General features: G+C 38.8%; 1 protein-coding gene across 4 annotated transcripts; it reads left to right on the forward strand.

Moving 5' to 3' along the window:
- Positions 1-3,642: 3,642 nt before the first annotated feature.
- On the forward strand, positions 3,643-10,105 carry FAM241B (family with sequence similarity 241 member B). Of its 4 annotated transcripts, none has more exons than XM_075216702.1 (3): positions 3,643-3,763; positions 4,915-5,033; positions 9,230-10,105. In XM_075216702.1, the coding sequence occupies exons 2-3, from the start codon at positions 4,947-4,949 to the stop codon at positions 9,488-9,490; spliced, it is 348 nt and encodes a 115-aa protein (XP_075072803.1). In that variant the 5' UTR covers positions 3,643-3,763; positions 4,915-4,946; the 3' UTR covers positions 9,491-10,105. The 4 variants fall into 4 exon arrangements, with proteins under 4 accessions (XP_075072803.1, XP_075072802.1, XP_075072805.1 ...); XM_075216701.1 differs by having other exon boundaries at positions 3,645-3,763; positions 4,912-5,033; XM_075216704.1 differs by having other exon boundaries at positions 3,645-3,756.
- The last annotated feature ends 2,891 nt before the right edge of the window (positions 10,106-12,996 follow it).

The following is a 12,996-nucleotide window of genomic DNA, read 5'->3' on the forward strand; positions in this document are numbered from 1 at the left end:
AAATTGATGCACTAATAGTGCTCAGCCAGAAGTATAGACCCTGGTAGCTGGTAGACACTGTTACAATGTATAGAGCTAGCAAAGAGGATGCACCATTAGTGGTGATTATATAGTATAAAGAACAAGTAGTAAAGGCAGACATGCACACACGGATCAATTCTGCAGTCCAGTGGTCTGCAACAACGGAATTCATGTTGTTAACAGCATCACAGTAATTCTGGTAATAGGTAGCAGACATTGGTGCAACCTGTTAAACAATGTTAAAATATAGGCCAGAGCCTGATATGCACATGACAAAGTAACGCCAAAGAGTTTAGTATCCAGATCCAATACATACATGCATCAGCAGACAGGTACAGAGGGCAAAATCAGATTCACAGGAACCAGACAAGCAGCGCCTAAGCTTTTGGCAAACTCAGGTAATGATTATATTGTGTACAAATAGGGTAATGTATGTACTATTAACAATGTCAAGCCACATCTCTATCCTATCTCCACACTATCCCTATACTGAGGCTAAACACTTTCTACACCTGACTTACACCTGGAGCTAATGCTACTGGTTGTGAGCTGGACACATCTTGAGATCTGACTATATGTGCATAATTACGCTTTTTATAGTATAGTATAGGTTGGAAAAGGACCTAAACACCACACTGTTCTGTCACCTGACACAGGCACAGTTCAAGAAGACAAAGAGAACTGCCCAAACACAAACCAACTGATGTAATGCCGGGACATTAGTGTCTCTGCTAAGTTTGTTTGTTGCTCGTGTGTGGTCTGTCCAGTCTAAGGGGTATATTTACTAAATTGTGGGTTTGAAAAAGTGGAGATAATGGCTATAGCAACCAATCACATTCTAGTTATTTATTTAGTACATTCTACAAAATGATAGCTAGAATCTGATTGGTAGCTATAGGCAACATCTCCACTTTTTCAAACCCGCAGTTTAGTAAATATACCCCCTATGACTCAGTATAGTTAGAAGATAGAAAACATCCAGAATACACCTATTTGTTCACCAGGCATATCACAAGGTGCAAGTTCTTATTCTGTTCTTGGAATTACCCTAGGAAAATCAATCTGTCCCTAGCTTTACAGGTTTGCAGATGTACATGAAAAAGTATAACACCAAGGGAATAACTACAGTGGTGCTTATCAATAAATACTAACAAAATGAAAGCTACTAACTCATTGGGGAGATGCCAGACCCCCGAGATATTCAATATAAAAATAAAATAAAGTGACCATGCTAATCAGTAAAAAATAATAATAATAAAAAACACATAAGACATCACAATGCTCGGAATGACTGGCACCTGCCACTAGTGTCGCAGCAAAACACTGGGTATTTTAGAGGGGAAAGGAATAGGCCTGACCTAGTGTGTGACTAAATTGAAGGTAGTCGCTGCTTCATAGCGGTGTACACACATTGTTCTCATTTGGACAGTATGCAATAACCTTTCTCTCTCTCTATAAACTACTGTAGCAGACAGTAAGGGGCTTATTTAAGAAGCTCGTAATCCTGCAATATTAAGGATATCAGCTATTTATAAAAAAGAATTGCAGTAGATATCTCCGATATCTGCTGCGGTTTCACTGTTATCGTACACAAAAGTAGTCCCATAGGTTTCTATATAGCATAATTTACCAAGTTCCAAAAATGGTGGAAATATGTCTGTTTATTAGATGTGAATACTATTAATTTACTGTTGGGATGGTTTCGGGTAGGGAGGCCTAATTATTAAATGTAGGTGCTGCTGATTTAACATCTGGGTTGGTTGGGACGGGAGGCCTAAATGGGCTCACTGACTGCTAGACTTTCCATATTTATGTGTCTCCCTTTTTACAAAACAGGTCTCCAACATTCCAGGATCCAAACAGGTAGCAACTGAGCTTTAGAGACCAGCAGCTGCAGGTAGTGACAGTTACAAGAACAGGTAGGATAGCGCAGCACCGTCTGCCATTGCTCCTGATTCTGGTGGGATAGTCCTGATTTAGTGTGACTAGCCTGCTCAGTCAGGACTTTGTCCCAAATGCAACAATAGTTGGGATGTATGTTTCGCTTCACACTGTACCATAGTTGTCTACTCTCCCGGAATGTCTGGGAGACTCACACATTTCTGGAATTCCCAGAGAGCAGGGGAACCTTACGGATTCTGGCCCTTCATTAGTTAAGTGGCAGAGGCGGGGTTTAAGACACAATTGTTGCCCCGCCCTCTACCATAATAGCATACTTGCCAACTCTCCCTGAATGTCAGGGAGACTCCCTGAAATAGGGGTGATCTCCCTCACTCCCTGAAGAGTCTGGCATTCTCCCTGATGCTGAGCCAGTACAAGACGTGGTTGGCTTCGCCATCTGTGGCATGATGACACAGTTCAGAAATTGTGTCCTATGTCCATGTATTGATGCCTATGGAGGTGGCCATTTTCATGGAGACCAAGATTTAATCAAAGACTGACAGGTAAGACAACATGACTTCAGTAATGGAGACAGAAATGTAAATGACACTTCAGTCTCTAGAGATTCATTAGCTGCTTTTCTTTAACGAATAGTTACCTACTCTCCCGTAATGTCCGGGAGACCCCCACATTTCTGGGAGAGGTCCGGACTCCCAGGAGAGCAGGGCAACCTCCCGGTTCTCACCCCGCAATAGATAGGTGGTGGGGACGGGGCTTAATGATGCAAATATCACGTCATCTTAGCCCCACCCCTTGCTGTAATTGACCAGAATTGTGACAATCGTTTAGGGGTGGGGCCAAAATGATGTGATTCATCAAACCCCGCCCCCGCACGCCCACCTCCCCCAGAATCTCCCTGAAGCCAACGAGGAAAAGTTGGCAAGTATGCATAATAGGCCAGAAATTACTATATAGGCAACGGGACTAAGTGACACCATTCACCAAGCCTCGCACTCCCACTTCCCCCCGGATCTCCTGGATGTAATCTTGCCAAAGTTGGCAAGTATGCCCTGTACTGCGTTAAGGGCAAGCAACATGCACTACAGTTAGATGCAAACAGCACAGTGTGAAGCAGGACATACATCCCAACTACATACTTACCAACTCCCGGAAAAGGGAGCGTGACTGGAGGGCCCCGCCCCCCGCGAAAGCGTAATTCACGTCGCAGGGGGTGGGGCCAAAATGACACAATTGGCATCGTCCAGCCCCCTCCCGCCCTCCAAAATGGCGTGATTCACCGAGAATCGCGTCAAATGACGCGATTCTCGTGAGATTGGGATGCGGGAGAAATGCCAGCTTGCCCGGGAGACTGACCCGAATTTCGGGAGTCTCCCGGACTTTCCGGGAGAGTTGGCATGTATGCCCAACTATTGTTGCAGTTGGAACATCTTAACTCCTGCTCTGCAATTCCTTAACTTTGCAATAACAAATGAAAATGATTGTGTCAAAAATGCAGTTATTGTTCACTATGTCCCTAAACTTACCTTTCAGTTCATGATGATACATCTTAGGACACACTTATACGAAAATAAATGACTCAATCTACAGTAAAACACAGACTGCACTATACTACGGGGACGAGACAAGGTAGTTCTGGCCACTTCACAGGATTGCCTGCAGAGGGCAGCGCTGAGCTCTGTAAGAGCTGTGTAGAGAAGGGAACATTTTCTTAGCCGTGCACAGCAGAGATCCGGCCCATTTCCTGTATTTGTAGACTAAAGAGCTGTTCAACAACAACTGGGTGAGAGCACCAGGAAGTGTTCTGGACAAGGCATTTAAGCAGAGGGCTGTATTGTGAGTGGTAAGCTAGTCTTTGTATCAGTGTCCTGGAATCTAAGCACACTAACATGCCCGGGGATAGTATTACTACTGTCACTCAGAATGACTGTAAAGGATCAGACATGTCACTGTGTAGTGGTGTACAGTATGCAAAACGAAAACATGTAGTTGTAGACATACGTGAGACAAACAGTCAGGCTATAAAAAAATAAGATAACGTTTAAAGAAGTATTCTTAATCCTGTGTTGGTGTTTAATTTATTTTAATATGTTGTTTGGAATAGTCCCTTATTGCCTCAATCCAGATATATATAATAAATGGTCTTGCAGATCTACAGGTTGAGTTTAGTTACCTACCTGTATTCAGAGGTTACCTGTGCATGGTAATTCTGTCTGTAACATATATCATAGTTCCCCAAGCGATTTTGATTTCCTAGAAATATAGCTGCATGGGCATTGAGCATTGCCAGTCATCAGGATTTTCCAGTTTTATTTTGGGCTGTTTCTAATTTGGAAGTTAAATGTCTGTATATGTTTATATATTTTTTGTAGGCTAATCTTGGCAGTTCTTATTCTTAGAGGCAGGTTCAGTTGGCCGCTATGTTCCTGAGAACATCGCGGCCACGTTTTATTACCGTTTACACAGTAAAATGTAACGCTTACTTTTGCTCGCGCCTCTATGTAAGCAAAAGTGAGTGGTACTTTCACTAAAACAAATTGCTGCGTAGTGTCTCGCAGCAGTTCCAGGACAATACGCTGCAATTTTTTTTTAGAATTGAATCTGCCCCTTACGGTTATACATTTAAAGTGGGCCTGTCACCTAAATTCAGTGGATGCTGTCATTTTATTGGTTGAACAAATATTATTGAGCCTTTAACCGATTAATTAGGAAACAGGACCTAAATATCAGTCTGGCAGTGGCTCAGTGGTAGGCTTCTTACATTGGTTAATCTCGCAAAATTGATTCCTCCATTGTGTGTGAGTTATAGATTAATTGTGTGAGTTGAAGATCAATCAGTTGTTTAAAATAATACAAGTTAGTTTTACAAGGAGTGTGCTGTGCTTCCGTTCCTGTATATTCCACCGTGCAACATGATATATCAGATAAGTGCTAGAATATTTATTGTTTTCAACAGTATTTATATATTGATATGTCGATGTTTGTTCTTAGTAGGTTTGTTTAGTATTCAGATTGTTCCAAAGGAAATGGTGCGAATTTTGGCAAACGGTGAAATTGTCCAGGATGATGATCCTCGTGTGAGGACAAACGCCAACCGCAGCAATTCTCGTCAGGTAAGTGTTTATCTTATCACATGTACACCCTTATACTGCACATTTTGCACTGATGCTTAAATGGCTCTTGTGGCCGTCCTATACTGGCCCTGTGGCTCAGGACATGATCGTGGCCTAGGAGCAGCATTAGAAATATCTTTATTATACTAATTTTTATTTTCTCTCTCCACTTTCACACCACCAAATGAATGAGGGAGATGAGAGTTTTCCGGGATTCTTTGTGGAGTTAAAGTTTGTGGTTGTGAGAGTGAATGAAGCTGGTGACAAGTCAGTGGAAGAGGAGGCAGGATTTTGGAGGCTATTACTCTCGGCAATTCAACTATTGCTAATACATTACTGGGCACTGCTACTACAGCTCTCATATTACTGGGCACTACTACTACTACAGCTCTCATTACTGGGCACTGCTACTATTCCTCATACATTACTGGGCACTACTACAGCTCTCATATTACTGGGCACTGCTACTATTGCTAATACATTACTGGGCACTACTACAGCTCTCATATTACTGGGCACTGCTACTATTACAGATACATTACAGGGCACTTCTACAGCTCTCATATTACTGGGCACTGCTACCATTGCTGGTACATTACTGGGCACTACTACTACAGCTCTCATATTACTGGGCACTGCTACTATTCCTAATACATTACTGGGCACTACTACAGCTCTCATATTACTGGGCACTGCTACTATTCCTAATACATTACTGGGCACTACTACAGCTCTCATATTACTGGGCACTGCTATTATTCCTAATACATTACTGGGCACTACTACAGCTCTCATATTACTGGGCACTGCTACTATTGCAGATACATTACTGGGCACTACTACAGCTCTCATATTACTGGGCACTGCTACTACAGCTCTCATATTACTGGGCACTACTACTATTGCAGATACATTACTGGGCACTACTACAGCTCTCATATTACTGGGCACTGCTACTACAGCTCTCATATTACTGGGCACTGCTACTATTGCAGATATATTACTGGGCACTACTACTACAGCTCTCATATTACTGGGCACTGCTACTATTGCAGATACATTACTGGGCACTACTACAGCTCTCATATTACTGGGCACTGCTACTATTGCAGATACATTACTGGGCACTACTACAGCTCTCATATTACTGGGCACTGCTACTATTGCAGATACATTACTGGGCACTACTACAGCTCTCATATTACTGGGCACTGCTACTATTGCTGATACATTACTGGGCACCTCTATTACTGGTCTACCATTACTAGGCACTACTACTTTTGCAACTGACACATTACATGGCACTGATATTTCTGGTACATTAATAGGTACTGTTGCTGCTACATTACTAGGCACTGCCGCCAGTGGCCTACTACTGGTGCCTTATTACTGGCACTACTAATACTGCTGGTATACTACTTGCCACTACTACTGCCCTGCTGAATTGCAGACGTGTTTAATTATGTGTTTATGTTTACATATCAGCTCTATTGTATGGCCTTGAAACTGGTGAAATTATGAGATACTGGTCACCTCTTGAAACATTTTAAGAAGAATATGAGGTCATGTGATATTGAACCACCCAGTTCTGAATAGTGACATAAAATTTGGTGTGATAGCGTTATTCTTCTACTCTGGGACCGGCACAGTTGAATACACAGAGACCTGGAGCTATTTGACGTTTCATTCACACCACAAGTGGTCATATAAAATGTTTAACGCAGGAAGCCATTTGAAATCTATAAATAAATACATTTTTCTTTACTTTTCAAATGTGTCCAGTGTCTATAAAATGTATTCACCCCTTTAGCATTTTTCACATTTTATTTTCTTACATCATTGAATGTAAATGGATTTTTTTCAGGAGTTGTTACCAATAGTCAACACAAAATACTCTGTTCTGTCAAATTAAAAAAATAAAATCCCCATCCTTTTCTTAATTACAAACAAAGCCATGGGCTAATTGGTTGGTATAATGTGGAAGAAATGAACAGGAATTAAGTAGCTTTACATAGACACAAAATATGTTATTGTCCAGACAAGTTTGTAAATAAATACATAATTGGAGTTATGTCATGAGAGGAAAAGGGTTTTAAGGGTATCTCGTCCCACACCCATTAAACCCCTCCTTAGACAGATGTGGACTTTGGTATCCGGGTTATCCTTTAGTAGTCTCTTCATCATGTCTCAGCTCTGACCGCTGAACTGAGTCTCCTGGAAAGAAGCTGAACAGCATGGGTATTCCTTTTATAGAGGGATTAAGTAGCAATATTTACTAATGCAATCTCATTGTTTTTAATAAAACAATCTTTAAAACTGCCAAGGTCTATGTCTATTGTTGAGTGAGAAGTCCTGGAAACTTTTTAAAATAAACTTTAACATGTTGTCTTCGGAGGTCCCATAATTCCTTATCGTCAATATCAAAGAACATTAAGGGGTAGATTTACTAAACTGCGGGTTTGAAAAAGTGATGTTGCCTATAGCAACCAATCAGATTCTAGTCATCATTTTGTAGAATGTACTAAATAAATGATACCTTGAATATGATTGGTTACAATAGGCAACACCTCCACTTGTTCAAACCCGCAGTTTAGTAAATATACCCTCAAGAGTAAATCCAAGAAAAGATCTAGGATTTAAAAAGATTTCAAAGACTTCTAAATATACTCTGAAGCACTGTCCATCATGAAGAAACAGGGAGAATATTTGTGCAAAACCTGCTGCAGTCTGCAAGAGACAAATTACTTGGGAGAATTTGTCTCAGCAAGACATTGAGTCAAACCATATAGCAAAGAGTGGATATCTTACCAAAGAAATTCAATGTCCCAGAGTAGCCAGACCTCAATGTCATTGACAGTCTGTGGCATACTTTGAAAATTACTGCCATTTTGCAAAGAAGAAACTGAGTAATTAGCTGTTTTCAATTGGTTAACACTGGTGGAGACTCACCCAACTAGTCTCATTGCTGTAATTACAGCTAAAGGTGCTTCTACTTACCAATTATAAAATCAGGGGGCTGAAATATATATTTATCCAACTAGTGTCTGTTTTTTATTTGTAATCAAAAGGCCTTTTAGATTATTTTTTTTAATTATATTATTATTTCACATTTCAGAGTTTTAGAATTACTGTTGATCAATGGTAATAATTCCATAATAAATCCATTATAATTTGATAATGTAAGAAATAAAATGTGAAAATGTCCAAGTGTTGAATATTGTATATTAGGTCATTGATATTGTTATTAATTCACTATTTCTGCTGAGGTCTGTAGTCAACAAAATGGATGCTGTTAACGGGCTGTTTTATGTTGCCATACAAGCTGGGTAAAACAATAGAGTTTTCCCTCTGGTGCAGTTAGCAGTATTTACATCTAGAACACTAAAGATAACCGTGATCTCTATGGTAAACTACTTTCGTTCTCACCGAGGAACAAGATGTGCATAAAATATGTACTTTATTATGTGAAGTCTGCTCTTTAGTGGGTATGAAGATTGCCTTTAATGATGTCTTTATAAACAAACAATCTAGTTGCATGTAACATACGGTGGATGCAGCAAACTACACCACAGGTAAAATGCTATTGTTTCATGCAGTGTGTGCAGGTCATGACCAATCTCTCCAAAAAGAGGACCTAGCATTTTCATAAAGAATAATTTGTAAGTTCTGCAAAAAAAAAAAATAGTTTAGGGTGTTGTGTTGCATGGTGACAGAATAGCATCATACGTAACAATGGGCAGCATATTTTTACCACGAATACTAACCATCGTCACACATTCTTTCAGCCTGTGATCACACTGATATTAGCCTGTGCCTAGATTACACAATATCTTTGAGTTGATATCTCCAGGAACCAGGTCTAATGGTTCTTAGCAGTTACAGTGATGACTGTGCTGGTCTCTGGGGCACATTTCTTAGTTGCCATGGTGACTTGGTGATTGTACGGCTCAGACTTTATTGTTTAATTGCAGCATTGTAAAATTAAAGATGACAGTTTATCACTGTTGCGTATTTAGTACACTGAAGTTAATTACAAGTCTTTTTAATATTGCTTTTAAAAGAATGATATGCTTTTTACTACAATATATAATATAATCTTGCCCTTTTGTTTAGATGTTTAGTTTTTGTTGGGTTTGCTTGTGAATATGTTTTATAGTTTTCTGTAGTTGTTTATATGAAATCTCTTATGTTCCCAGGGATTTTTTAACACCGCAGGAAATACTGGAACAGGACCGCAGCAAGTTCCAGAAGAAGGGAGGCGGCAGGAGGGGCGCTCCCCTTTCACTGACATTAACCAGCAGTTGGTGAACATGGGTTTCCCACGCTGGAACCTTGGAAGTCAAGTGGTAGAGCCAGTCATGTCCATTCTCTTCCTCTTCCTCATTCTAATGATGGGTGTCCGCGGCTTGCTCCTCGTTGGCTTAATATATATTGTATCACACCTCAGCCAGCGGTAAGCGAAGCACAGGCACATGGAAACTGGAAGATAAGAAAACAATGGTGTGTGGTTATGAATAGCTGTGTCATAACTTTTAGTGGACCATGCAGGATCTTCACAGAAGAGCCAAAGATCTGAAAGTTAGTAGACCTCTTTCATGGTCAGCTAATGGATATTATTAATTGTAGCCAACAGGTTTGCTCTAGGACCAATCAATAATATGAATTCCACAGAAGGAGACTTTTTGGAAGGTTGACTTTCAATCATGTTGTATAAACAAATTGAAGTAGAGAATTGGACAATTCTATTCTCCCTATTTTACATTTACTAGCCCTAAATTTGTACTCTGAAATTAAACTGCAACAATTCCATGCATGTATAGCTGTCTTATTTAAAAATGAAGATTTTCTACCTGCCATAGTCATGCAGACTGTTTTCCATTGTTATGTATTTATTTTAGCACAGTTGTAAAAAGTCAGTATAGCAAAAGGAGGTAACGTACCCCATTTGTTGGTGATCTAAAACTGGGCTGACTGAGCATGGTGGGAATTGTAGTCAAACGATTATTGGAAATCTTATTTTACACATCAGTGACGCAATATAATATAAAATAAAATCAGACATTTCTCTCTAATCCCCATTTAAATGTATTCATTTTGTATCTTAGATTATATAAATCCAAGTGATTCTCTTCTTATATCCATTAGCGATACTATATAAAGCATGAACTATTTTGGTGTCTTTTAGTGGATATGGAGTATGGGGTTTTAGTTATATAAATAAGTTTATATATATATATATATATATATATATATATATATATATATATATATATATATATATATATATATATATATATATATATATATATATATATATATAGGGCTTTATGCTACTTATGTAACCACTTCTATGAATCTGGTTATTTATAAATAGAAATTTGCTTCTGTTATTCAACATTCTATGGTCGTAATTTCACTTTGCGCCGCTGTTCAGACACTGCTTTGGCAAGACTTTCCGATAATATCAACAAAAGGAGCTTGAGGTAAAACAATACATGTTTAATTTAGGTTGCTAATTTTAGGCAATGACCTAATACAATGTAGACATTGGGCCTGATTCATTAAGGAAAGTAAGGCAAAATAAGGAGTACATTTTCTCCTAGACAAATCATTTTGTAATGCAAACGGTGCAAATTAGTTGATTATTTTGCACATAAGTTAAATACTGGCTGCTTTTTTGTGTAGCACACAAATACTTGATCGCTTTATTTGTACTCTGAAATTTAAAGTTGATCTTGGACATGCCCTACCCCAACTATAAATCTGTCCCCACATTTTAAATTTACCTCCCCCCTCCAATGCAACAATGTGTATAATGCAGTACTTTTTGTCTGGTAAGGTTTTATGAATATCAGATTATTCCTACTAGAAATTGTTATTTTATGTAATCCTTTTGTAAAAACATAAACTTGATAGTAACATATGAAATGCAGTACATGGAACTTTGTATTCAGATCAGGCCTCAAGCCGCACCAAAACATTCATTTTTCACACACTATTTTAAGTGGGAATTAGGTTGCAGCTTTACAATAACAAAATTATGATACAAAGAAGGGCTAACAGACACAAAGGGTATATTTGAAAGTGTTTACTTAACTTCGATTACAGGTTAGCATATAGGAAAGGCATGTGAATCTATGCAGAAAATCCCAGTTCCAGACATAAACGTTCAGTAATGCATGTGATATTCAAGATACCCATTCAGTAGAAAGTATAAGCACACTTAAGTTCAAAGTCCACTGCAGAGCTTTCAAAGTACTTTTGTCTAAACTGCTTTATATAGGCATGGAAAACATAAAGTAGATGACAGCATTATTCTACCTTAATGTACAATGTGATTATTATATATAGTGATAGCAGCACTGCCTCTAAGCATACATTAAAAGAGTTATAAAAACAGAATTTAATATTTGCTTTATTCAAGGCCAAATATTACTTTCTCACAGAAGCAGATCCTAATAACAGACATACATAAAGATATATAAATGCAATGGACAATAACCACTTTTAACATACACAAATGTTTAATCAATGGAATACTTACTCCATTTTCACACACCTCATTCATGGTTAAAATTAATGTCCTTAACTAACAGTAAAAAAAACATACTGCACATACTAATGCCTTAACTCATTCAAGACCAGAGTTGTTTACTCCTCTATATTCATGGTTTGTGGCGGTCTCAGTGGAAATGACATTTTCATTCCTTAATCCACCCAAGAAAATTCTGAACCTCCTCTTCTTTTGATAACATGTTCAAATAGATGCTTTTCTACATTTTACAGTCATTATCTAGGGAAGAACAGACACAAGTCATAAAAGAATAATTAGCCATAATTTTTGTCAAGTTTAGTTAAAGTACCATAATATGTTTTTGTTAGGTTTAGCTTCCCTGTACTCGGGAAAATCAAAGTATTATAACTATAGGAGTAGAAACTGGTATAGCAGTATTGTGGTTTTTTTAGGGTAGACTTTTAGTTTCTTCAACCTGGATCTATTAGCAGCATTTAACTTTAGATTTGTGTCCGCATGGTTCTGATAGCAATACTATGTATGGGATAACTAATTCCATTAAACTATATGGTGGGATAACTTGGTCTTGGCCTTACCAACTACTCATCATTCTTATTTTGATTTATTATGGATATAAATGTCCATAAACTGCACAGGAGAACTTTATGACCTGTTTATAATTCTCAGTATCTTTATTCTGTCTATATGCTGTATACATTAAAGGATGTTGCCTCCTGCAACACCCCGATACAGAAACCCTAGATTTGGTTGTTTGTCCGGGCGATTGAGTGTCTGGGTAAAGCTGGGTACACACTACACTGTTTTCGTCCAATAATCGGCTCAAACAGCCGACTTACGACCGCTCGTTCAAAAGTCGGGTCAGTGTGTGCAGTGACACGATGGTCGAAAGTCTGCCCAAATGGACGATTATCGCCTCATTTGGTTGGTCGTACCGTTTAATATTTTCGTTCCAATCTCGTTTCCGCTGTACAGTGTGTATAAACTTCTGACCGATCCACAACAGTGAGTACGAAATTAGTCATTGCTCACGACAACATGGCTGTAAAAAGTCGCTAAAGGGACATCCGCTCTTCCCTTTATTGTCCTAAACAAGGCTAGTGTGTATGCAGTTTATGGACCGAGCGATCGGACCATCGATTGCATGTAAAATCGCTCGGCATAAAAAGTTGGTGGAAATTTCTGTAGTGTGTACCCAGCTTAACGGACATCCAGAATTATGTTGGTGCTCTTCATAGTTTTGTTTCCCCTGAAACTTTTTCGTTCATTTTAGAATATTTATGTTGTTTACATTGCCTTCATGACAGATATCAGATACATGAAAACAGTAACGGGTACATGGGTGCCAACATGACGGATATTGGATACAAGAAAACTGTAATAGGTACACTGGTACACGTACAAGTGAGCAGAATGATGCATGCATAGGTG

Source organism: Mixophyes fleayi, chromosome 6 (genome assembly GCF_038048845.1).
Source record: "Mixophyes fleayi isolate aMixFle1 chromosome 6, aMixFle1.hap1, whole genome shotgun sequence".
NCBI lineage: Eukaryota > Metazoa > Chordata > Amphibia > Anura > Limnodynastidae > Mixophyes > Mixophyes fleayi.